The sequence below is a fragment of the Leptodactylus fuscus genome, chromosome 4 (assembly GCF_031893055.1).
Source record: "Leptodactylus fuscus isolate aLepFus1 chromosome 4, aLepFus1.hap2, whole genome shotgun sequence".
NCBI lineage: Eukaryota > Metazoa > Chordata > Amphibia > Anura > Leptodactylidae > Leptodactylus > Leptodactylus fuscus.
Window position 1 is genome coordinate 21,578,300 of NC_134268.1, and position 26,418 is coordinate 21,604,717.

Consider the following 26,418-nt stretch of genomic DNA (forward strand, 5'->3'; position numbering starts at 1 on the left):
TGCCCCCAGGCGGACTATACGCCATTGTCAGGACACACAGTCCACTTGTTCATTATGAACAAAAGCTAGTTAAATAGCAATAACTGTCCGAGGAAGCCGTCACTATAATGTACACAGCACTGCGGCAACCTCATGGGGCGAGGGACTATGCCAAGGCAGGAGTGTAAGGTGTCAGTATAGTAATGTAGGGTAATGTGCATGTATATACAGTACTAAGCCTTATCATACACCTCAGCTGCTGCAGAATATCACAATACACACCTCAGCTGCTGCAGAACATCATAATACACATCTCAGCCGCTGCAGAACATCATAATACACACCTCAGCCGCTGCAGAACATCATAATACATACCTCAGCTGCTGCGGAACATCATAATACACACCTCAGCTGCTGCAGAACATCATAATACACACCTCAGCTGCTGTAAAACATTATAATACACACCTCAGCTGCTGCAGAACATCATAATACAGGCCTCAGCTGCTGTAAAACATTATAATACACACCTCAGCTGCTGCAGAACATCATAATACAGACCTCAGCTGCTGCAGAACATCATAATACACATCTGCTACTGCAGAACATTACAATACACGCCTCAGCTGCTGCAGAACATCATAATACACACCTCAGCTGCTGCAGAACATCATAATACACACCTCAGCTGCTGCAGAACATCATAATACACACCTCAGCTGCTGCAGAACATCATACTACACACCTCAGCCGCTGCAGAACATCATACTACACACCTCAGCCGCTGCAGAACATCATAATACATACCTCAGCTGCTGCAGAACATCATAATACACACCTAAGCTGCTGCAGAACATCATACTACACACCTCAGCCGCTGCAGAACATCATACTACACACCTCAGCCGCTGCAGAACATCATAATACACATCTCAGCTGCTGCAGAACATCATAATACATACCTCAGCTGCTGCAGAACATCATAATACAGACCTCAGCTGCTGCAGAACATCATAATACACACCTCAGCTGCTGCAGAACATCATAATACACACCTCAGCTGCTGCAGAACATCCTGCTTCTCTCACTCTGATGATGTGCTCTCCTCTTAAAGTCTATTAACTAGGAAAAAATGTCTTTAAGTGCGGAGTGTAGCTGTCAACGATCTCTCAACGAGAGGTACACTACCCAAAAGTAGCCTCTGAGAGCCTTTTTATAGAACAGCAGGGGAAGCACTTTTACGCCCTCCGGTGGCAAGACCCAGTGTCGAATCAGACCACGCCTGTTATCATTTCCATATCTGCCTGAGATATAACTGCAGGATGAGTGTTGCAGCGTGTTTCTATTAGGGTGTGGGTTTTTTTTTTGTCAATGACAACAAAACAGCTTCAGAGTATCATAGATAATCCAGCTATATAGTGTAGAGAACACCACAGCTGGTAACGTGATGCATCACTGCCGATCAGTTCTCATCTCAGGGACAGCAAGCGCACATTTCTCCTACAGCGGCCACTACAGGACAATAGTGGTAGTACACTCTGGTCACCATGTAATGCATCCCTTCAGAAGAGGGTTCGTTAATTGCTCTTACTATGTAAAGGGGGTCCCAGATATGTTATATAGCCCTATAGGGACAGTGTGTGGTTTCGCCGTGTCCACCGTCTGCATTGTACTGTGGTGCAGTAGACTCCAGGTGGCGCTATGACGGGGTAGACAACCTTCAGCACTCCAGCTGTTGGACTACAACTGCTTTGCTCTTCTTGGAACATGCTGGGAGTTGTTGTTTCCCAGCGGCTGAAGGTTGATCCCTGCTCTGTGACATTAGTTGAGCAACGTTCCCCTGCATTCTGTGGAAATCTACGCCCTGCAAGCCAGCGGGAGCTGGAATCCGACATTTACCTGCTCAGTTCAGATGGCAGCAGATCCAGCCAGGTCAGCTCTTCTGGATAAGCCCTGTCATATTTTACAGACTGACTAAACAAGATAGCAGATAGGATCTCGCCTACACATAGTAAGTCGCTTCAGGGGCCTTTACAAACAGGACCTTAGGGCTGTACAGTACTGTGTAACTTCACACCGACATGACCGGTCAATTCTGTTGCCTGAAGAAGCAAACACAAGCAGGTGTACGGTATTATATTAGAGAGGATCCTAAATACTTTAACTCTAAAATTTCCAAAATCACATTAGTAAATTTGGCCCATAGAAGGTGTTAACATTGGGTAAAGCCAACCTCAGATGTAGAACAACACACAACGGAACGCGCCGCGCCATTATGTAACCAATACTAGGCCAAAATGCAGAAGCAGCGCCTGAATAATGAAGTGCCCCCTTACTGCGGGCATAGAAATTAAGAGGTTAAGTAGCAAGTAGATCATCGGCAAGTGTGACCACCTCTATAAAAGTAGAAGTTTTGGCAGTTTACTGGTCTGAAGCATTCAGGCATGTCAAGGAGGAAAGACATCAGCAATGATCTTAGAGAAGTAATTGTTGTTGCCGTAAATCTTGGAAGGATAATAAGTCAGTGATACAGTGAGAAGAATTACTCACAAGAATTCCAGGACTAGGTTAAAGCCCCAAGCACCAGGAAAAACTGCGCTGGAAACGCGTGACGTTTTTTTTCAAAAAAATGTGCAGGTTTCTCCTCTGCCGACTTTCTGCTTCCATTATACGTAGAGGGAAACCGCTGGCGTTTCTGGAGGTATAATTGACAGGCTGCGATTTACAAATTGAGTCTGACTACGACTACAGATGTTGAAGAGCAAGCAAAGAATGTGCAATTTACCAGAAGAACAGGCACAAGGTCCAAGGCTGAGCTTTCTCTTCCAATATTTTGGGATCTCGTGTGTTTAATCCTGACCCTCCAAGTGAATTGTGTCTGTGTGCCTAAAGATTACCCAGCACAGGGCGCCATTAATCCATTCAGCCCGCTTCCTCGGCCTGCACAAACATCCACTTCCCCGTATTTATCTCTGCAGTCCGCACATAAGGAATAGAACCCTTTTGGAACAAAGAACAGCAAAGTTGCATTGTCAAAAAGAACCCACAAATTTAGTCCTGATTTCAACACTATCCAGTCTGTCTGGGATGAAATGAAGAGACAGACGGATTGGAGCAAACCTACATTCACAGAAGATCTGGGCTTAGTTCCCTAAGATGACGGCGGGAACAACCTCCCTGCCCAGTTCTGCCAAAAACTGTCTCCAAGTATCGATAACTGGTTACACAGTGACCTGATGATGAGATTGCCGGCGATCAGCGGTTATCTGTGGGAAATGCTCACTTTACATGCAGCACCACCACAGGGGAACTGAAGTATTACACACAGAACTCAATGAACTATCCATCTCATGTACATTGGGGCAGCTTCACTAAGAATCTGACCACTAAACCAAATAATATATTGAAACTTGCAGTTTTTTGTAGATTTCTTTGCAGCAGTACCTCACTTTTCAGTACAGTGATCACAGCTATCACGTCTATGTAGTCAAGACAGAATCCGCCAGTCACAATAGGTGATGCCACAACTTATCTTCTCCCCTCGCTACACCATGGCCTCATGACCGTATGAACATTTTCTTCCAGCACTAGGACATATTTTATCATATGATATACAGGAGGAGATAAGATGTTCTCTACACCAGGTTTATTCTGTATCTGTTTACTGTCTCCCATCTGTTATATGTAACGTATAGATTCCACAAATCTGCCGCTAACACTACAGCACGGGCCAGAAACCTGCAAAGGAACACGAAAGAGAGAAAATACACACTATATATATATATATATATATATATATATATATATATATATAATCTATATACTAGCTTCTGCCCGTGACTTTGTCTGCGTGTTGTTGGCATCGATGATCTGCCTATATTCAGCAAATTACTGCCGTCGATGGTTTGCTTGCTCCGTCATTTTGGCAGCTGTCAAGCTGGCCTGCCGCTGATCTCATTCCTTGCGCTGTGCCCGTGATTGTTCCAGTATCTCAGCAGCTCGCTATAATGAGCGTGTTGTTGGCGTTGATGATCCGCATGCTCCGGCGTTTTGGCAGCTCTCAAGCGGGCCTGCTGCTGAACTCATTCCTCCAGCTGTGCCTGTGATTTTTGCAGCATCTCAGCAGCTTGCTGGGACACCATATAATGAGCGTTTTGTTGGGTGTTGATGATCCCCCTCAGCTCCGCTTGATGAGAACTCTGTGACTTTTGGTTTCCTTCATAGCTATCCTTGTTTGCGACAAATTAGATTTTTCTTTTTCCAGGCATGTTGGAAATTGGCAAACTGCCAATTTGGATTAAAGGTGATTGCCCAAGTCAGCGTGTCAGCACTGTCTGGAGCAGATCAGATAATATGCAAACGCGTGAACACAAACCACAGAGGGTTAGCGTTTATTTACACAGAGAGATAACAGCCCTGGCTTTCTCAGAAGCTGAGATAAGAGCAGTGAAATATAGTATGTGAACATAAATTCATAACAGTCGTGAAGCCATGTCATTTAGCCTATGTGTTGATCAAGGTTACAATCTATCTATGTGCCGAATTTCATCCAAATCTGTTCAGCCGTTTTTGCGTGATTTAGGAACAAACATACAAACACTAATATTATATTAGTAGGATAGGATAAAGGTGCATGAATCCTGCATGCCGACTGCGTCCTTTCATTCCTATGGGTGTGTGCTATTCGAAACGGGAGCTTCGAATAGTACTCGCTCATCTCTAGAATTGATTTTTGGCCAAAAAATCACAGATGGGGGGTAGCAGGAGCCGGGCTTGCTTCATAGGATTGACATCAAATTTTTGATGAACCCCCGATGAGACAGTAAGTGAGCTGGGACGGGATCTGACTGATGGTAGCCGATTTCATCAGAGGGCCAGTGTTACAGAGAGCAGAAAGAACACGGATAATGGATCTCATGAGACTCGTGAACTCCGAACATGAAAGATTTACACAGAAGACAAAGCGTGGCCATGTGGTAATGATCTCAGAGACTTTACACTGAAGCCAAGGCAGATTTCTCCAGAATTGTCGTCATTTTGGGACTTCCATGGGATCCATTATACAGGCAGATCAGGGAGCCGGGCCTGTTTCTAGTTACAAGTGAAAAAGTAAGGACACCCCAAATTTATTAGAATCAGTCTAGAGAGCAAACAACATATTGCAAAAATGTATTAACTACTTGTTGGCCGACCCCATAGGGCAGGGGTAGGGAACGTACGGCTCTCCAGCTGTTGCAAAACTACAACTCCCAGCATGCATACTTGCTCTGCTGTTCTTGGAACTCCCATGGAAGTGAATGGAGCATGATGGGAGTTGTAGTTTCACAGCAGCTGGAGAACCAAAGGTTCCCTATCCCTGCTATAGGGTATATACAGCTGGGAGTCAGTATTCAAAAGGACTCTCCGACTGATTGTTTTTTTGTTTTTTTTTTAGTGCTGCTGAAGGGGTTAAAAACATAAAAAAAGTTACTCACCTCTCCATTGTACTCAGTTTCCAGCCACTGCAGCTCCATTTGCCTGTATATAGGATCCTGTCTGATGTCATCAGTGATGTCATCAGCCAATCACAGGCCTCGGTGGTGACCACATGACTGGTGTAAAGAGGTGACAGCAGCGATCACCAGGCCGGGGGACCTTTCGCCGCTGGAAACAGAGGTCCACTGAGGGGTGAGTAATGTTTTCACATCTGGAGTACATGTTATAGGGCTTGGATTCCCCTCTAACTGGGGTTAGTGTACGTCAGCCTCAGTTACAGTAAAAGTCAAAAATTTAAAAAAATTAAAAAATGACATAACAATAAAGCCCCATGTGTCACTGAGAAGAGATGCAAAAATTATTTGAGGAACCTCAACAAAAAAATATTTAGCTTTCAAAACTATATGTGCCAAAAAAAACCTGTGGAATATGGATGGACAAAACCTTCACAATTACACAAATTTTTGGGCTACCCCATTATCTAATATTGACCCTCTAAGGGTAAGTTCACACGGGTGTTTTTCAGACCGAATTTTGACGTGGAATCTGGTTCAAAAAACCGCCTCCCATTGACTTGTGGAAAAAACAAGCAGGCTGCCCTATTTTTGCCGTGGATTCCGTGGCTGAATCAGAAGTGGGCATCCACGGCGCGACACTCCCCCTGACTAGGCTCATTCATTTGGGCCTAATCTGGAGCGGAGTGCCGCCACAGTTGCAGCTAGCCGCAAGAGGCGTTTTGTTGGAGCGGATTCTCAGGCGGATCCCAGCGTCAAAATCCGGTCCAAAAACCATGTGAGAACTTACCCTAACAGAAACATCGTATGGCGGACGTTTCTTATAACTTACTACCAGTCTTCCCCATCAACTGGTAGGAATTTTCCCGCTCCTCCATGGGGCAAAACTTTAGGTGGAGACGCATCTGACCTCACCTGGCAAGTAATTGTGCACCTGAAGAAGAGCTTATGGAGCTCGAAACGCGTTGTGCAGTATGTTCTTGTCCAATAAAAGTCATACATTTCACCCACCTTGCTGACACTTCAATCTGTGGACCAGAGAGCGCAGACGTCCATCTCTAGCCGCTGGCTTTCTTTCCTTGAATACTGCCTGGTCTTCGGCGACCAGTCTGTGGATTCTTCTGCCACCATCACCTTTTGATAATGGGGGCGGCCATCTTGCCTGAGCTTCTCCTCCGCTCTGTTAACAGCATTTAGTGATCTGCTTTACAGCACAGTCATGGCGCTAGGCAGCAATAGACTGAAGCCAACCCATTGAGGTCTATGGGAGAGTTTTCTAGGCACGCTCTGTGCAGGGAGGAGGTGGCATCCTCTAGTGTCAGTAGTGGATACAATGATGGATCAGTGGTGTTATCTATAGAGGTGTTATCTTCTATTCATGTTCACAAAATAGAATTAAAAAAAAAAAAAAAAAAAATTAGAAAAAAAACCCTTAGATTTCGCTATCTGGTTTTAATAAATAAAAAAAAAAAAAAAAAAATTGGCTATACCTTCTTTTTAGTTTTCAACTAGAAGCAAACTACGCATTTTCAGGCATGGAAACTAGAACTGAAACGAAGTGGCTTTGTAATTATTGTAGGCCAGATGTCCACATTTATATGGTTTTAATATATTGGGTTTGGCGCGGGATCGTTGACAAGCCACCACAGTCGTCACGCTCAAAAAAAAGAAAAGTGCTCGCTTTATTCGAACCATCTGTTGACAATGAACTGGATTGGCCTCGGGGTAGTATAATGCTTTATATTCACGGGCCCGTAGAGCTGCGGTAGCCACAAATCTCACCGCGACACATCTGGGCCGGCTCCTTACAATTGCAAGTCAGGCTCACACAAAGCTTTACAAGATTTTTTTTTCTTTTTGAACCACTCTAGCTTATAGTACACAATGTGAATAGTGACTTTTAGGGTTCATAGGTGGTAAAGCAAAAAATTTTTTTATTTTTTATTTATGGACTATTTAAATACATTAATTCTGTGTCAGTTCCTTTAGATACAGATCTATATGGGGTTGGAATTCTATTTTGGGTTATAGAACTCTACAGCCATTAATGTGAATGATATCACTGATCCTATCTATGCAATAGAAGTCTATGGAGAGAGGTGGGTGGAGGAACAGAGACATCGGCAACATAGAGAGACACTTCTTTTTCACAACACAGCTGGGTTATGAGGGAATACTATCCAGCCTTCCCCTAACAGAAATGACTTATTTGTTGCTGTGGACCCCTAGGGCTTCTCATCTTACCCCTCTCCTCTCCATAGAGCCCATTATAAACTCACCTGGAGGCGCTGCACAGAAAGGGCCACAGCAGACTCTACCTGCTCAGGCTGAGGGCTTTCGGAGTCCAGGGGCCACTTCTTAGGGCCTCTTTCAACTCTGTGGTTGCTTCAGCCATCTTTTTCGGAGTGGCCTTCTGGGGAGTAGCATACCAGCCAGGGACAGAAATAGACTTGACAGGCTGATCAGGAGGGCCAGCTCTGTCCTGGGGAGCCCCCTGGACCCAGTACAGGTGGTGGGTGACAGAAGGATACTGTCTGTGGTGGCCTCCATGCGAGAGAACAAATCCCACCCCATGTATGGAACCTTGATGGCACTTGTTGTCACTTGTAAGTGACCGACTGCTTCACCCCAAGTGTGAGAAGGAGCAAGTCCTTCCTTCCAACCGCGACCAGGCTGTATAATCTACATCAGACCAAGCGAAGATCACTCCGCACAGAAAACTAAATGATCCTGAAGTCTGCCTTCCTTCTTTCTTCTGTTCCTTAGCTGCTATGGACTCCTAGTATATCTTCCCTTCTCAGCATATGTGTGCCTACGTCTAATATATTACTGTGTATTATCCTGTATCTGTATTACTATGCTGCTGTAACATGCTGAAATTTCCCCAATGTGGGACTAGTAAAGGATTATCTTATCTGCTTTGTGTACCGAATGAATCAGATAAGAAGGAAAGACAGCAGCAACCCATGCTCTGGTTCTGGTCATGGGACCCGGGGGTCAGTACCAGACCAGAATCCTCAAATCATCTAGTGTCTGCTGGATCAGTCAAGATAATCTTAACTCCCCGGAAAACCCTTTGAGGCGGCCATACCTTTAATAGCTGTTGACCAGGGTAGAGTTGGGACATCTCCGAAGTACTCTGATGACTCTGCTATAGTCGGCCTTATCACTGATGGCGACGATAACGAATACAGAGACTTAAACCGGGACTTTGCTGAATGGTGCCAGCAGAACCAGCTCAGATTAATGCTGGGAAGACCAAGGAGATGGTGGTGGACTTTAGTAAACAGAGAGGTGCTCCGACCCCAGTGGAGATCCAAGGAACATGCATTGAGATAGTCAGGACCTATAAGTATCTGGGTTTGGTTCTCAATAATAAACTAGACTGGGCTGATCACCTGGAGGCGCTGCACAGAAAGGGCCACAGCAGACTCTACCTGCTCAGGAGGCTGAGGGGCTTCGGAGTCCAGGGGCCACTTCTTAGGGCCTTTTTCAACTCTGTGGTTGCTTCAGCCATCTTTTTCGGTGTGGCCTTCTGGGGAGTAGCATACCAGCCAGGGACAGAAATAGACTTGACAGGCTGATCAGAAGGGCCAGCTCTGTCCTGGGGAGCCCCCTGGACCCAGTACAGGTGGTGGGTGACAGAAGGATACTGTCCGTGGTGACCTCCATGCGGGAGAACAAATCCCACCCCATGTATGGGACCCTGATGGGACTTGGCAGCACTGTAAGTGACCGTCTGCTTCACCCCAAGTAGCTATCGCAGGTCCTTCCTTCCAACCGCGACCAGGCTGTATAATCTACATCAGACCAAGTGAAGACACTCCGCACAGAAAACTAATGATTATGACTATGAAGTCTTCCTTCGTTCTTCTTCTGTTCCTTAGCTGCTATGGACTCCTAGTATATCTTCTCTTCTCAGCTTATGTGTGTCTACGTCTAATATATTACTGTGTATTATCCTGTATCTGTATTACTATGCTGCTGTAGCATACTGAAATTTCCCCAATGTGGGACTATTAAAGGATTATCTTATCTGATAGTCGGCAGGCCCTAACTAAATTGAAATGTCCAGCTATGATCACTAAAATCTGTTTGGGCCCCTCCAGTGATCTGCCCGAGACATTTATTACCTGTTTCGTATGACCTCGTAGACCTACCACTGGCCTCAGCGGTCAAGGAAGAAGGACTGGTGATGTCACCCATATAGGTCATAGATTCCTTGCCAGCAATCCCCGAGGCCAGTGACTAGTCGCAGTGGTCATGTGAGCTTCTCTATTTTTGGCCCACAAGGGAAAGGGGACTGTACAAAGGAACGCCAAGAATAGACAAGTATGACTTTTTGCTGGTTTCACAACCACCTCGGTCACCCCTGACTTTCCAAGACATCCCATTTATGAAAATTACCTTATTTATTCCTTTTTATCTGATAAATCCTGGAATCCTTTTCGTTCATTGGGTCATGTGATCTCATGACAACCCCTGGAAAACGCAGCATAGTCTTCCTGATCGCTAAAGGTTCATCCACTTAAGTCACCAGAACTTCCTGTAACATGAAACTACACGGACTGTACTATATAGGCTCTCCACAGGGGGGCACAAACTCCTATCACAGCTACTGACGATGATGAGATCGCTCCCATCACACAGTTACTGCTCATTCACACAATAGGACCTTGTGCTTGGCCATGAGAAAACACAGTCCTCCCAGCAGGCACAGGTGGTATTGGCTGTAGCTGCCCATGTGACTGATAGCAAAGCACAAAGATGGGGTTTGATCAGAAACAGACACTGCAGTAAGTGCACAATACATAAAAGTGTTCTATTTTTATGACATTAAAATATCATTTTCGTAGGCCTTCTAGAATGGTCCATATTCTGCAGAGAGCTTCTATTTTTGCAGGTTACTAGTGTTGAGCGAGTAGTATTCAATCGAACACCTCGCCGGCATAGGAATGCGTGTAATCGGCAGAACATCAAGGGGATAAATGCTAGGTGTTCAGCCGATTACACGCATTCCTGTTGGATCGAATACTACTCGCTCAACACTACAGGTTACCATCAGACCCAGACTTATCATTAGGACATTAAAAAACAAAACAAACCCCAGCCACATGATATTCCGGAATCGCGCCAAACTGAAGCCTGATACTAATGTTGCCCTGGAAGATACTTGGGAATCATTCACGGTATGTTCGTAATAACAATGGTGGCTCTTCTCGGATCGGTCAATTACTATAATTGTAGGTTACTGTCCGTTACCTATGTATTCCAGTCTACCGTGGAACCCGGAACTGTTCACCAGCAGATCTAGCAAAGGTACAGATAGAAAAATAATATAGAATTAGTTCTGAGCCGTAATTAGATTTCCGGAAATCCTCCATGACAGCAACACAGGAGGTTCTAGGAATAGGGACAGGACGCAGAGAGGTTAAATGGATGCACCTTCCCATTGACGTCAGTGGTTGTAACGTACCAGGCACCAATTATTAATAATACAAGGGGAGGGAATTCAGGGCGCGGTCACGGAGGATTCCCAGAAACGGAGTTACCAGTAAGAAGTAATTCTATTTTCCCCCTCAACCTCCATGACAGTACCACCGGAGAACACCACAGACCACCTCAGCTTGTAACACTCTTCTCCATAAAGAAGTCTCCAAAGAAAAAAATTTGTGCAAAAGTTGAGACTTTTGTATTTTGCAAGTGGGCGTGGCCATGAGTCATTATTAATGAAGTCTACGGGTGTAGGAACGGTGTAGGTTTCCATTTCAGAGCTTGGAAGTGGTGAGGTGTGCGCCTTGTCATAAAATAAAACCGATGCAAACTCCGCTGTTTCTGCTTCACAGACCATGTCATGTCATATCCATCAGTCACAAGATGAAGAACAGCTGGCTGTTGTACGCACCGCCCAAAAATACTGCGGTCTGAATAAAATCTAAAAAAAACATTATAGGGAATTACAGGACACGGGATAAGTGTCAGACTGCCGGGTCTCCTGGTGAAGGGAGACTAAAAACTCCCTGGGAAATGGAGCACCCGTGCGCTTACATGACCAACACTCCATGGGGTTGTTGGGACTTTAATTCGCAGCCTCATAGAAGTGAATGGAGAGCCGATCACACAAGTGGCACTGGCTCCCATTTCCAAGGAGGTTTTAAAGGGATCCTATCATTGGAGACCCTTTTTTTTCTCAATAACATGTAGGAATAGCCTTAAGAAAGACTATTCTTCTCCTACCTTTAGATGTCTCTGTACCGCCTTTCGGTATAAATCCAGGTTTTCTTCGGTATGCAAATGAGTTCTCTCGCAGCACTGTGGGCGTTCCCAATGCTGCGAGAGAACTCTCCAGCGATGCCTCTATCTTCTTCAGGAACGGCCTCTCTGCGAGTCTTCTTCCATCCTGGGTTTCAATCTTCTAGGCCTTGGGCAGAGCCGACTGCACATGCCCAGTCCACAAGAAAATGGCCGCTTACACAGCTTACCATGTAAGCGGCCACAAACGGCCAGTTTCTTGTGGCCCGAGCATGCGCAGTCGGCTCTGCCTGAGACCTAGAAGATTGAAGCCCAGGATGGAAGAAGACTCGCAGAGAGGCCGTTCCTGAAGAAGATGGAGGCGGCACTGGAGATTTCTCTCGCAGCATTGGGAACGCCCCCAGTGCTGTGAGAGAACTCATTTGCATACAAATGAAAACCAGGATTTCTACCAAACGGCGGCGCGGAGAAGACATCTAAAGGTAGGAGAAGAATAGCCTTTCTTAAGGCTATTACTACATGTTATCGAGAAAAAAAGGGTATCCAATGATAGGATCCCTTTAAAGGGAAAATTTTGGTCCTCTGATCTCCTGATCGCTGTGTGCCCCAGTGATCAGACCCCAGAGATCGGACACTTACCTGCCCTAAGGATAGGGGTTAAGTGTCCATAATGGCGAAACCCCTTTAAGGTAGAATCCCTCACTGAACATGGATCACAAAATTTCATATTTCCTAAAAATCCTAAAAAACTACCACACTAGAGGTGTGACTCTTACACCGCCGCTGGTTACACAGTAACTGGCGCGCCATTGCCTTGTGCCACCCTCTCAAATGTTCCCGCTTCACAGACCACGGTTACGGATTTAGGTTTCTGGTAACACTGCTGTGTTTTCCTTTCTAGAAACCTAACACTACCTAAGGAAGAAGCTGCCTCGGCCTCCGAACCTCACAGACGGACGCCCTTCCTTGACCCGGCTTGTTAAGAGTCAGCGGTAACAAGAGCTCAGACAGTGTTTTCTTTAAAAAAAGTTTAATAGACTTTGTGTTGTTAAAAAGGTTAATGGCGGCCCCAACCTCACGGCTGACAAAGCCAAGTCCGGTTTTTATTTTTCTTCTCCTTTTTCGGAAACAATCTCTAGAAAGGCTGGAAAACCCGAGTAGCCCTTTTACCGACAATGACTACGGAGGGTGGCGGTGTCTTCTCGTACAACATACAGGCCCATCCTGTCCGGAAAGAACACCTACGAGAAACCGAAGACTGCGACGACATCCAGACCGGTGGAGCGTAGACTTTCGGTGCAGCTTGGTTTCGGCCATCTGTCATAGAAGTGGCAGCGAGATCACTCGGAGAGCGAAGGGGAGCGGATGGAGCGGCCGCTGGCGGGGCTGTTGGAGAAGGGCACGGCTTCCCGCTCTTTCTCTTTGCTCTCGTGCTTGTGTTTGTGCTTATGTTTGTGCTTGTGCTTCTTCTTCTTTTTCTTGTGGTCGTGGTGATGGTGGTGGTGATGGTCGCCATGTTTCGATGAGCTGGACTCTTTGATGAAAGAGGATAATGGAGTTGGTGGGATGGGCAGCATGTGCAAGTCCATGGAAGATTGTTCCTTGCCTGTGGGAAACAAAAGGAGAAGGGGAATTGAGAATTTTTGGAATGAAAGAATTTGCACAAGACCTCAACATAACAAAATGTGAAGAAAGTGAAAGTCAGTTGGGTGACCCCTTTAATGGAGTTGTGTTGTTATGGACACATATGTCTTATCCACTGGATTGGAGATAATTGTCCCATCACCAGAGGACCAACCACTAGGTCCCCCCAGGGATCAGGTGGACCGAAAATCCCCAAAATGCCTCCTCTTGAATAAAGAAGCAGTGCACCTATGTGAGCGGCGCTCCATACACTGCTGTGTGACGGGCGCTCCATACACTGCTATGTGACAGGCGCTCCATATACTGCTATGTGACCAGCGCTCCATACACTGCTATGTGACCTGAGCTCCATATACTACTATGTGATCAGGGCTTCATTCACTGCTATGTGACCAGAACTCCATTCACTGCTATGTGACCGGTGCTCCATACACTGCTATGTGACGGGCGCTCCATACACTGCTATGTGACGGGCGCTCCATACACTGCTATGTGACCGGCGCTCCATTCACTGCTATGTGACCGGTGCTCCATACACTGCTATGTGACGGGCGCTCCATACACTGCTATGTGACCGGCGCTCCATTCACTGCTATGTGACCGGCGCTCCATACACTGCTATGTGACGGGCGCTCCATACACTGCTATGTGACGGGCGCTCCATACACTGCTATGTGACCGGCGCTCCATACACTGCTATGTGACAGGCGCTCCATACACTTCTATGTGACAGGCGCTCCATTCACTGCTATGTGACCGGCGCTCCATTCACTGCTATGTGACTGCCGTTCCATACATTTCTATGTGACTGCCGCTCCATACACTGCTATTTGACAGGCGCTCCATACACTGCTATGTGACTGCCGCTCCATACACTGCTATGTGACTGTGACTCCATACACTGCTATGTGACAGCAGCTCCATACACTGCTATGTGACTGCCGCTCCATAGACTGCTATGTGACTGCCGCTCCATACACTGCTATGTGACCAGAACTCCATACACTACTATGTGACCGCCACTCCATACACTGCTATGTGACTGGCGCTCCATATACGGCTATGTGACAGCAATAGGATCCTTATCTCCTATCCTATGGAATGGGAATAAGAGTCCTTAACAGCAGTACCGCTTTGACAGAAGGGAGAAGAAAGCAGCTTGATAAAAGGAGAAAGAAGCATTTTTCTTTCATAAGACCTATTATGAAGTGTCTTATATTCACCTATGCTATTCATGTAAGTAAAGCGTTTCTATAATTGGAGGTCCCCTTTAAGGGTAGATAACCAGCTAGAGACAGTCTAAATATTACGGTGACGCACAACACGATCACTTTGCCTTTAATTATTACTTATTTGTCTATGGTGTTTTTTTTGCTATTGGTTATGTAAGACTTCATATTGAGAGTTTCTGGACTATTAGATCCCAAACAGGGGAAGTGTCGTGTAACGAGCGGCGATTTTCTGGGCCCACATTGTCTACGCTTTCACAGAACGCAATGTTTCAGATGACTGTATAACAAAGTCAGAGGCAATAAAGCGGCTGGCCCCGCGCCCTGGTGACTCACTTTATTTTCCTAACATATGATATTAATCCCACTGCTGGTAGTTCTAGCATGGAGTTGGCAGACGCGGAGTCACCCGGGCCGTCGTGTGTGTCTATGACATAATGCTGCGCCCAGCGCGTTTCATCTCTGCGGTGGAAGGTGCTGTAATAATCGGTTACTTCTCTGCAGCCTTCACTGGGACACTCCGTGCAAAATATCCCGGATCTCAAACTATGGACAGGGGGGTAACTTGTTCTAACAGGAATAACCCTTTAAAGGGGTTTGCTCTCATATGCTACTTATCCACAAGATGGCAGGTAAGATGCAGATTGATGAGGCTTACTTAAAGGGATCCTATCATTAAAACTCATTTTTTTTCCTGCCTACCACGTAGGAATAGCCTTAAGAAAGGCTTTTCGTCTCCTACCTTTAAAAGTTTTCTCCACGCTGCCATTAGGTATATAATCCGGTTCTTCGTCGGTATGCAAATGAGTTCTCTCGCAGCACTGGGGGCGGGCCTCAGCGCTCAAACAGCACTGGGTGTTTCCCCAATGCTGCCAGAGAACTCTCCAGCGCCGCCTCCATCTTCTTCAGGAACAAGTCTTCTTCATGTTTTCTTCTGGGGTTTGGCTTCAAACTTCTAGGCCTTGGGTAAAGCCAAATGCGCATGCCTGCTGGCAACAAGAAAATGGCAGCTTACACAGTATTGTAAGCGGCCATTTTCTTGTGGCCGGCAGGCACATACAGTCGTCTGCCCAAGGCCTAGAAGTTTGAAGCCACTGTCGGAAAAAGAAGCGAAGGAGACTTGCTCCTGAAGAAGATGGAGGCAGCGCTGGAGAGTTCTCTCGCATCATTGGGGACGCACCCAGTGCTGTTTGAGCGCTGAGGACTGCCCCCAGTGCTGCAAGAGAACTCATTTGCATACCGACAAAAACCGGATTATATACCGAACAGCGGCGCGAAGAAGACATCTAAAGGTAGGAGAAGAATAGCTGATGTGGTAGGCAGAAAAAAAAAAAAAAAAGAGTTTTAATGATAGGATCCCTTTAATGTAAATGAATGGAGTGGCAGTATACACACACACACTAAAAATGACAAGGTGCAATGAGTGGAATAAAGTTGGAGAAAAATGTCTATAAGATTGGGTTCACACGTACGCTTGTATTCCATTCAGGGTTTCCGTCTACGAACCCGCAAGCAGGACTTTTCAGGTGGAAACCCAGCGGACCCCATTTTAGTCTATGGGGTCTGGGGGTAACCGCTTTTTAAGTGGGCTAGTTTTCCGTTTTTCGGGTCCACTTGAGGAACGGAAATTTGAACACAAAGCCGAATGCTCGTGTGAATCTAACCTAAATTTGAGATAAGGGGTTATCCAGTATCTAATATTGATGGCCTATCCCTAGTATAGGGAGGGTCTGACAGCCGAGACCCCTGCACTGCGAGGATTAGTTACAGTCTACAGTCGCTAGTTTGTAAGAAGAGTGAAGAGCCAAGCGCACAAACGTTACTGGGAGCCATGCTGCCCCAAATAGTAAATCTGAGGGGTCCTGGGTGCCGGACTCTCACACATCTAATATTAATGAACTATTCTAAGGACACCTGGATTATCCCTTTAAGAAACAGATGGAGTCAATGAACTTCGTCTCCATCTTTGATCGGCACCAGTTCACATCTAGCATTGATCACTTTTCAGGCTTGTGATTTATTTTCACACTATTTTTTTCCCCCAAAATTTCCTAAAGGCGGTCACTTAATATGGACTCATCTGTTCTCACTTTCCAGGAGTTTCCCAGCAGGGTCAATGAGCAGCATGTGAGGCCCTTCTATCTGCACGTGTTTCCTCTTAGTCCTGAGATGTCTGCGGGACGGAGCGGGGTCTAAGTCACAGGGATTGAGTTCTAAGTCGGCTCCTCTCGGCTGAACATGTGGTTGTGCGGGACCTTTGAACTGATCCTTTAGGATTCACTGGAAAGGAAACCTGGTTCTCGAGAAAACCTCATTTACCACTCCATGACCTTTCGTTAATGAAGCGGATAGAACAAAACAAAAGCGAAGACGATCGCGACCCGATATAGGGGGAAAAGTCCTGACATAGGAACGTTCTGTATAATACCCGAAAACTGCCACACCAACCAGCTAATCCAGGGGGTCCAGGGTGTTACACCCCCACGGATCTTGATGCGTATGCAGGGAGTAACTTTTCAGTACAGCAGAATAGTGAGCGCAGCTCTGGAGTATAATACAGGATAAGTAATGTAATGTATGTACACAGTGACTGAACCAGCAGAATAGTGAGCGCAGCTCTGGAGTATAATACAGGATAAGTAATGTAATGTATGTACACAGTGACTGTACCAGCAGAATAGTGAGCGCAGCTCTGGAGTATAATACAGGATAAGTAATGTAATGTATGTACACAGTGACTGAACCAGCAGAATAGTGAGCGCAGCTCTGGAGTATAATACAGGATAAGTAATGTAATGTATGTACACAGTGACTGTACCAGCAGAATAGTGAGGGCAGCTCTGGAGTATAATACAGGATCAGTAATGTAATGTATGTACACAGTGACTGTACCAGCAGAATAGTGAGCGCAGCTCTGGAGTATAATACAGGATAAGTAATGTAATGTATGTACACAGTGATTGTACCAGCAGAATAGTGAGCGCAGCTCTGGAGTATAATACAGGATAAGTAATGTAATGTATGTACACAGTGACTGAACCAGCAGAATAGTGAGCGCAGCTCTGGAGTATAATACAGGATCAGTAATGTAATGTATGTACACAGTGACTGTACCAGCAGAATAGTGAGCGCAGCTCTGGAGTATAATACAGGATAAGTAATGTAATGTATGTACACAGTGATTGTACCAGCAGAATAGTGAGCGCAGCTCTGGAGTATAATACAGGATAAGTAATGTAATGTATGTACACAGGGACTGCACCAGCAGAATAGTGAGCGCAGCTCTGGAGTATAATACAGGATAAGTAATGTAATGTATGTACACAGTGACTGTACCAGCAGAATAGTGAGTGCAGCTCTGGAGTATAATACAGGATAAGTAATGTAATGTATGTACACAGTGACTGTACCAGCAGAATAGTGACTGCAGCTCTGGAGTATAATACAGGATAAGTAATGTAATGTATGTACACAGTGACTGTACCAGCAGAATAGTGAGCGCAGCTCTGGAGTATAATACAGGATATATAATGTAATGTATGTACACAGTGACTGCACCAGCAGAATAGTGAGTACAGCTCTGGAGTATAATACAGGATAAGTAATGTAATGTATGTACACAGTGACTGTACCAGCAGAATAGTGAGCGCAGCTCTGGGGGTATAATACAGGATATATAATGTAATGTATGTACACAGTGACTGCACCAGCAGAATAGTGAGCACAGATCTGGAGTATAATACAGGATAAGTAATGTAATGTATGTACACAGTGACTGTACCAGCAGAATAGTGAGCGCAGCTCTGGGGTATAATACAGGATAAGTAATGTAATGTATGTACACAGTGACTGTACCAGCAGAATAGTGAGCGCAGCTCTGGAGTATAATACAGGATGTAACTCAGGATCAGTACAGGATAAGTAATGTAATGTATGTACACAGTGACTGTACCAGCAGAATAGTGAGCACAGCTCTGGAGTATAATACAGGATATATAATGTAATGTATGTACACAGTGACTGCACCAGCAGAATAGTGAGCGCAGCTCTGGAGTATAATACAGGATAAGTAATGTAATGTATGTGCACAGTGACTGTACCGGCAGAATAGTGAGCACAGCTCTGGAGTATAATACAGGATAAGTAATGTAATGTATGTACACAGTGACTGTACCAGCAGAATAGTGAGCGCAGCTCTGGGGTATAATACAGGATAAGTAATGTAATGTATGTACACAGTGACTGTACCAGCAGAATAGTGAGCGCAGCTCTGGGGTATAATACAGGATAAGTAATGTAATGTATGTACACAGTGACTGTACCAGCAGAATAGTGAGCGCAGCTCTGGAGTATAATACAGGATCAGTAATGTAATGTATGTACACAGTGACTGTACCAGCAGAATAGTGAGCGCAGCTCTGGGGTATAATACAGGATAAGTAATGTAATGTATGTACACAGTGACTGTACCAGCAGAATAGTGAGCACTGCTCTGGAGTATAATACAGGATAAGTAATGTAATGTATGTACACAGTGACTGCACCAGCAGAATAGTGAGCGCAGCTCTGGAGTATAATACAGGATAAGTAATGTAATGTATGTACACAGTGACTGCACCAGCAGAATAGTGAGCGCAGCTCTGGAGTATAATACAGGATACAGAAATTAAAGAGCACATGATACAATACCTGGCGTTGAAGGTCTTTCCAACATATTTAAATGATGATATATGAATGCCTGGCTGTCGTGTACAGTGTCCATGTCAATTTCTTCTTCTTCTTGAGAGTTTGTGAACTGAAAAAAAAGGTAATAAATTATTCCTGGGAAGAGGTTTCATCTCCATCCACTTACTGACAATGTCCCTGTACACATTCCTATCTTACTAACACATTCACACTACTGGTGAGGTCACTGCCTCCTACAAGATCATCACACTCCTCCTCCTCTTATCATTACTATTATGTGACATTCCTTAAACTCTATGTATAATATAATTGTAAGTGATGTGAGACAATAAGGAGAGCAGGATGGCGATGTCTTGTGCTATTATTTCATTGACCTCTCCTTTGGTTTGTCTAGATGAGAAGTTGTCAGAGGGATGGGGTAGCAAAGAGGTGGAACTTGAAGCGTTTGGGCCCCAATGTAAAAATCTGTGAAGGGGCCCCTACTTACCCTGTGCCATCTAAAATACTGGTGACGTCTTATGTTGTAGAGAGTTCTTTGGGCCCCTCAGGCTCCAGGGCCTAGTAGCGTTTAAACAACCCCCTATAGATGCAACCATGGGCTAACAGAAGAGTAACAGGAAGACTTAGGGGTGAGGCCTGTTCTTAAAGGGGAAGTGATAAGTACAAGGTGGTGAGGCCTGTTCTTAAAGGGGAAGTGATAAGTACAAGGTGGTGAGGCCTGTTCTTAAAGGGGAAGTGATAAGTACATTCACAGAATCTCTCAGGCGGTCGGGTTTGGATATGGGACTTATCCATGTGATCGGCAGAGGGGAGGAAGCTGTGCCTTGGTCCTGTCATGTGACAGAGGTACAAAAGCAAAGCTTAGGCCCAAAATGAGAGATAGAAGCTTAAAGGTACCCACAGAAAGTATCACAATTTTTTTTTTTAGTAAGCAGACAAACCCTCTACAATATCACTCATACCCCGAAGCACCGGGTCATGTAAAGCAGTGACCTTACCCAAGCGACCCCCTGTAAAAGCACACGTATAAAATACCAGATCTACCGCGTTCACCTCCCTTGATATTGGGAGATGAATCTACATTTCCTTACTCTGATTTTGGGTCTGACTTTAATGCTGTCCTCATCCTTCTCCAGTACCTGCCCAGGCTCCATTGCTGACTCGAGGGGCATCTCCGCTTTCCTTTTGATTCCTAGTAAATGGGAGACTGCGATGGACACGGACTCTTTGGAGGCTTCATCCTGCAAAAAGAAAAAGTGGTCATGGAGTTCCCTTTTAACCTCGTAACCATAGTGAATCCAAAAAACGACACCTGACCCACTAGGTGAAGAAAACAGCTATACCTGGCACAACCTCACAGCCAAAACGGCCGACAATCGGGTCAGGGAGGGGGAAATATCTGGCAGTTCTAATGATAGATAATGGCTATTATTGCATATGGCGGCCCTCTCCCCCCCATAGGGGGGAAGAAACGGTGCGAGATACTTCCATGTAAAGTTCAATCTTAAAGGAGTTGCACAAGACTTCGAATACATGGCTGCTTTCTTCTTCTCGGGACGTGACGTCATGTCCATTGGCCAAAGCCCCATCGCATTAAAATGAATGGGACTCAGCTGCAGCAGGGCCAGGTGACCAATGCACATGATGTCACTTCCTGAGAAGAAAGCAGACATGTTTTTGAAGTCTTGCACAAAACCACCCCCAAAACACCCAGAAAATCCTTTTATATTAAGATGTGCACGCATGATGTCCACAAGTCTCACCTTTAAGGACCTTGGGAAGAAAATGCAAATATGTCTTCCATGATGTAAATAGGAAGACAGTGCCTCAGTCATGCTAACCACTAAGGGGAGCTCCCTTTAACATCATGCCCGACCTTCCCAGAGGCCTTTGCTGCAATGATGTGGGATTTTACCAAGTCAGTCTCTCAGCCGAGGACAACTGTTTCCATCTGATTGGATCTCTTCAGCCAGGCGCAGAGAAGACTGACTTGGCAGAGGCTTCTAGACAGGGTTAAGGGGATATTGTCACTCCTTAGGGAGAGACCACCATGTAGGTGTGTGGAGTCTTATTAAGCCATTTGCACTCCACTGTGAGAGATCATGGGAAGAATATGCAAATCTGTCTTCCATGATGTAAATAGGAAGCCAGTGCCTCAGTCATGCAGCCCACTAGGAAGAGCTCCCTTTAACATCATGCCCGACCTTCCCAGAGGTCTTTAAGAACCTGTCACCTCTCATGACATATCCACGTCAGTAAATACTTGTACTCCCCATGTAATAACAAATTAGTAATCAGAATTTGTTTGGTTTTTAATCTATTTTTAAAATATTTCTATGTTTTTGTCTTCTTCTGTTGTTCTCCCTGGGAAAATGTGGAAAAAATTGATAACTGGGTGTTACCATTCCCCTTGTCCATATATGGTCTGCTACTGTAACTCTGATTGGATAATGTCAGACTGCCAAAGGACACGCCCCCAATGAGTAACAACTGTGCATACATTTCTACGAGGAAAGGTGTAACCAGTTGGGGGTGTGGCTCTACAAAGTCTGACATGCCCCTTCAAAAGGGAGGAACGGCAATGCCCAGTTTTTGATCTCTATTCGTTTCCAGGAGGAATGGCAGAGGAATGGACCAATAAAAAAAAATATAATTGAATTCTGATCAGAGAATTGTTACATTACGGAAAATACAAGTATATAGTAGAACAGATCTATGCACGTGGTGAATGGCGATACTTACACCTCTGTTACTCAGTAGTTCCTACTGATCACTACTCATGACCCAGGCTAAGTGAATTGGTTGCTTTTTTTTGTGACTCCAAACTTACAAAAGTCAAATGCAAAAGCGGATTTGGATGAAAGCTTCTTAGTGGTGTCAGTTTGTACTTATGTCAGTGATTTCTGGGATAATGCCGCCAATCTCAGGGATTATTTCGCAGCTAAGAACATAACACTAAGTGAGATGTGTAACACATTAGAAAGATTTTTGTTAATCTTACGCTGTTCTGAAATCCAGTGACTTGCCCGTGCATGTTGGTACTTGGCAAAGGGTCCAGGCTGGCGGTGACCGGCTCGGGAATGATGGTGGGGTTCAGAACGGCTTTTTTTTCCTTCAGATTAAGGACTAATCCCAGCTCTGGCAAAGGCAAACACGAAGGTCTGCTGAGGCCAAATAGTATGTGATAGAGGTCTACCGCTCCACATCGCAGCCGCCAGTCATGGGAGGTGCCTAGGAAGAAAGGACAGCGAAATTGGAAATGGTCACTCATTTATCAGACAATTTTCTCCCATAATAAATCAAAATATAAACCACTTTACTTTTATAAATATTGCTGATTTCTACCTGAAAACCATCTCTAAGGTTCCTGCCACTAGGTGTTTCCCTCCTTCTCATTTGCTGTTCACTCCTTGTTACTAAGGCAAGTCTGTCTTTAGAAACAAGCAGGATTAAGATGAAACAGGAAGTGGAAGAGTAAGGGTCAGATCTCTCTTCATAACCTCTGCAGTGTACAGGCAGGGAAAGCTGTGTGTACAAATGCAAAGAGAGGAGTCTGCATTTTCTCACAGCTCTATGTAATTCTACCTACTTCTGAGTAGCTGCTGGTGTTATTACTGACGGGATGTTAGTCAAAGACAGTAAGCAGTTTTCCTTATTGTGCTCTAATTTATCTTTTTCTGTGTCAGGGATCTTTTCAGCTGTATCAGGTCCTATATTTGCAGCAAAATATCCCTGGATCTCCTATATGGTCACTTGGGATTTTCTCAGCTACTTGATGGTTATTGTACAGTTACTGTGGCAAAATTACATGTAAAGGAACCAGTAATAGTAATAATAGATGGGAGACAGACTGCTGTTTATTGTACACACCTCCTGCCTCACAGAGAAATGTAAAATATGCTACAGCCATAAAGGGCTGCAGTAGAAAAAAACTGATAGGACATCATGTATTATCAGACATGGTGATACCTAATGTGATTATTTTATATAGTTTCATTATTTTTCTACGTAGGGAAAGGTGCTGGCTTGAATTTTAGGAATTGTTTTTGTTATCTGTGTTCCAAATAGCTGGCAATATCCCACATCACCAACTCACTGTCCAGGCTGAAAGACAACTGGCTGCAGCAGGAGCCTCCCCCCTCTGTCCTATCTGGAAATAGGACAAAAAGACTGTTATAAGCCTTGCCATCTAAGTCGATCTCTTGCCAAAGATGGTGTAGATCAGCAGGAGATTAACCCATTTGTTCTCTTCGAGATTCTTCCAGCTCTCTTTATCAGGGCAACTATATTTCTTATGTACGTTTATCGCTCGTTTCTAAGTTTACTTTTCCTTTTAAGACCAAAAACATGCTAAGAAAATTTTACCAAATTTTCAAAAAAGAAAAATTGCAAAATTTAGAATAAAATATTTTCCAAAAAATATGTATTAGCTCAATACAAATAAACAAAAAGGAAAAAAAATTAAAACACATAATATGTAAAAATATATATATTATATTTTTTTTGCCGATGTCAGCATAAAATAAGTAAATCTGCAGCTGCCCAATCCATATGTAGAATATAAGTGGGGTTTTGAGTATTACCCAGGGAACATAACCCAGACTGGCTGTACTTTTATCCCGGAAGCAGACTGGGTAAACAAAAACGTATTCTGTGCTTTACAGGGGTGGGGGGACTTGAGAAGTCAGGGATGCAAAGCTATAATCCGAGGCCATGTTTTAACATCTGGCAGCTTGTACGCCTGGCAAGCGGTCTCTCAGCTTCACTCCACCTCCCGGAGAGCAATGAACCGATTGGAAAATATAATAACAATAAAGAAAGTCAGCGCGCCGCAGCGCACAATAATATACTTGTTCAATGCTGACACACGGCTGAGATTTATGGCTACGCGTTCTCACAAAGTCCTCACTGTTCAATAGCTAGAACCGCTTACTGCAAATGATGAGATTTTTTTTTTTTTTGCAAAAAATGTATGTTTTCAATGTTTTGTAAAAATTGGTATTTTTTGTAACAGCCGCAATATAGGAGTTCTGCGTTAAATAAATACACACACACACACACACACACACACACACACACACACACACACACACACACACACACACGGCATACTGTGTAATACAGAAACTACAGAAGTAAGTTCTTGGAGAGCAGATCTTGGAGTGCGCCCTTGTGTGTAGTGATCCCTCATCTATCAGCCAGTGGAGAGCAATTACAAAAAGTGTCTTCTGTGTATTGCAGGACATGACTGGTCCTCCAAAGTAAGATGTCCCATTCACTGGAATAGGCACTGTGTAATACCTTGTATTTCCTACGGTGGCGCTGCAGGAAAAAGGGACACTTGATTACACCAGCAGAATAGTGAGCGCAGCTCTGGAGTATAATACAGGATAAGTGATGTAATGTATGTACACAGTGACTGTACCAGCAGAATAGTGAGCGCAGCTCTGGAGTATAATACAGGATAAGTGATGTAATGTATGTACACAGTGACTGCACCAGCAGAATAGTGAGTGCAGCTCTGGAGTATAATACAGGATAAGTAATGTATGTACACAGTGACTGCACCAGCAAAATAGTGAGCGCAGCTCTGCAGTATAATACGGGATGTAACTGAGGATCAGTACAGGATAAGTAATGTAATGTATGTACACAGTGACTGTACCAGCAGAATAGTGAGCGCAGCTCTGGAGTATAATACAGGATAAGTGATGTAATGTATGTACACAGTGACTGTACCAGCAGAATAGTGAGCGCAGCTCTGGAGTATAATACAGGATAAGTAATGTAATGTATGTACACAGTGACTGTACCAGCAGAATAGTGAGCGCAGCTCTGCAGTATAATACAGGATAAGTAATGTAATGTATGTACACAGTGACTGTACCAGCAGAATAGTGAGCGCAGCTCTGGAGTATAATACAGAATAAGTAATGTAATGTATGTACACAGTGACTGTACCAGCAGAATAGTGAGCGCAGCTCTGGAGTATAATACAGGATAAGTAATGTAATGTATGTACACAGTGACTGTACCAGCAGAATAGTGGCTGCAGCTCTGGAGTATAATACAGGATGTAACTGAGGCTCAGTACAGGATAAGTAATGTAATGTATGTACACAGTGACTGTACCAGCAGAATAGTGACTGCAGCTCTGGAGTATAATACGGGATGTAACTGAGGCTCAGTACAGGATACGTAATGTATGTACACAGTGACTGTACCAGCAGAATAGTGAGTGCAGCTCTGGAGTATAATACAGGATAAGTAATGTAATGTATGTACACAGTGACTGTACCAGCAGAATAGTGAGCGCAGCTCTGGAGTATAATACAGGATAGGTAATGTAATGTATGTACACAGTGACTGTACCAGCAGAATAGTGAGCTCAGCTCTGGAGTATAATACAGGATAAGTAATGTAATGTATGTACACAGTGACTGTACTAGCAGAATAGTGAGTGCAGCTCTGGAGTATAATACAGGATAAGTAATGTAATGTATGTACACAGTGACTGTACTAGCAGAATAGTGAGTGCAGCTCTGGAGTATAATACAGGATGTAACTCAGGATCAGTGCAGGATAAGTAATGTTATGCATTTACAAAGTTACTTGACTTTCCACTGACACAGACTGAATCTATATGTAAACTGTAAATTGATCTGAAAGGTGTCCGTATGATTTAGTGCGCTGCGGCTTTAGGCAATGTTGCAGATAATACAATGCAGACTTAGTGAATTTTAGAAATTGACTCTGGGCAAATTTGTTCTTTAAAAGAGGAAGTTTATACTTCTTGCCACGTGGTTTGAACCAAGACTGAAGTTTTCACGATACAACTGGGGCTCAAATATCCTCTTCACACATTCTGAAGGAAACCTGAGCAGGAAAACCAAGTGAGCTCCCTAAAGGAGGCCTCAACAGCGACTTAACCCGGCAGTCTGTGTGTGGTATCCCCGGGGATCTGCAAAGTGTGGTCACATACATATGCCAATAATTTTTCTTCTTCAATGAATGGCTCAGAAACAAGTGTTTATACTGGATCATTTCACAGGGTGAATATTAAGTTTGATTCAGCTTTGCTAGTATTGGGGCAAGGAAACCCAAGTCCCCGCTTCCCAGAATCCCATATACAATTAGTG

At 44.5% G+C, this 26,418-nt stretch overlaps 1 protein-coding gene across 2 annotated transcripts in view; it reads right to left on the minus strand.

Annotated features, from left to right (window-relative positions):
• Nucleotides 1–12,508: 12,508 nt before the first annotated feature.
• The window catches only part of TAF2 (TATA-box binding protein associated factor 2), a 62,661-nt gene continuing 48,751 nt past the window's right edge, over nt 12,509–26,418 (minus strand). Inside the window, exons 23-26 of one of the 2 annotated variants that reach the window (XM_075270227.1) lie at nt 22,281–22,510; nt 20,419–20,520; nt 19,283–19,388; nt 12,509–13,326 (exon numbers count right to left, since the gene is read on the minus strand). In XM_075270227.1, the coding sequence (XP_075126328.1) occupies nt 13,061–13,326; nt 19,283–19,388; nt 20,419–20,520; nt 22,281–22,510 (704 nt within the window). In that variant the 3' untranslated portion in view covers nt 12,509–13,060. Of the gene's footprint in view, nt 13,327–19,282; nt 19,389–20,370; nt 20,521–22,280; nt 22,511–26,418 lie in introns of both variants that reach the window. The other variant, XM_075270226.1, reaches the window with a different exon arrangement.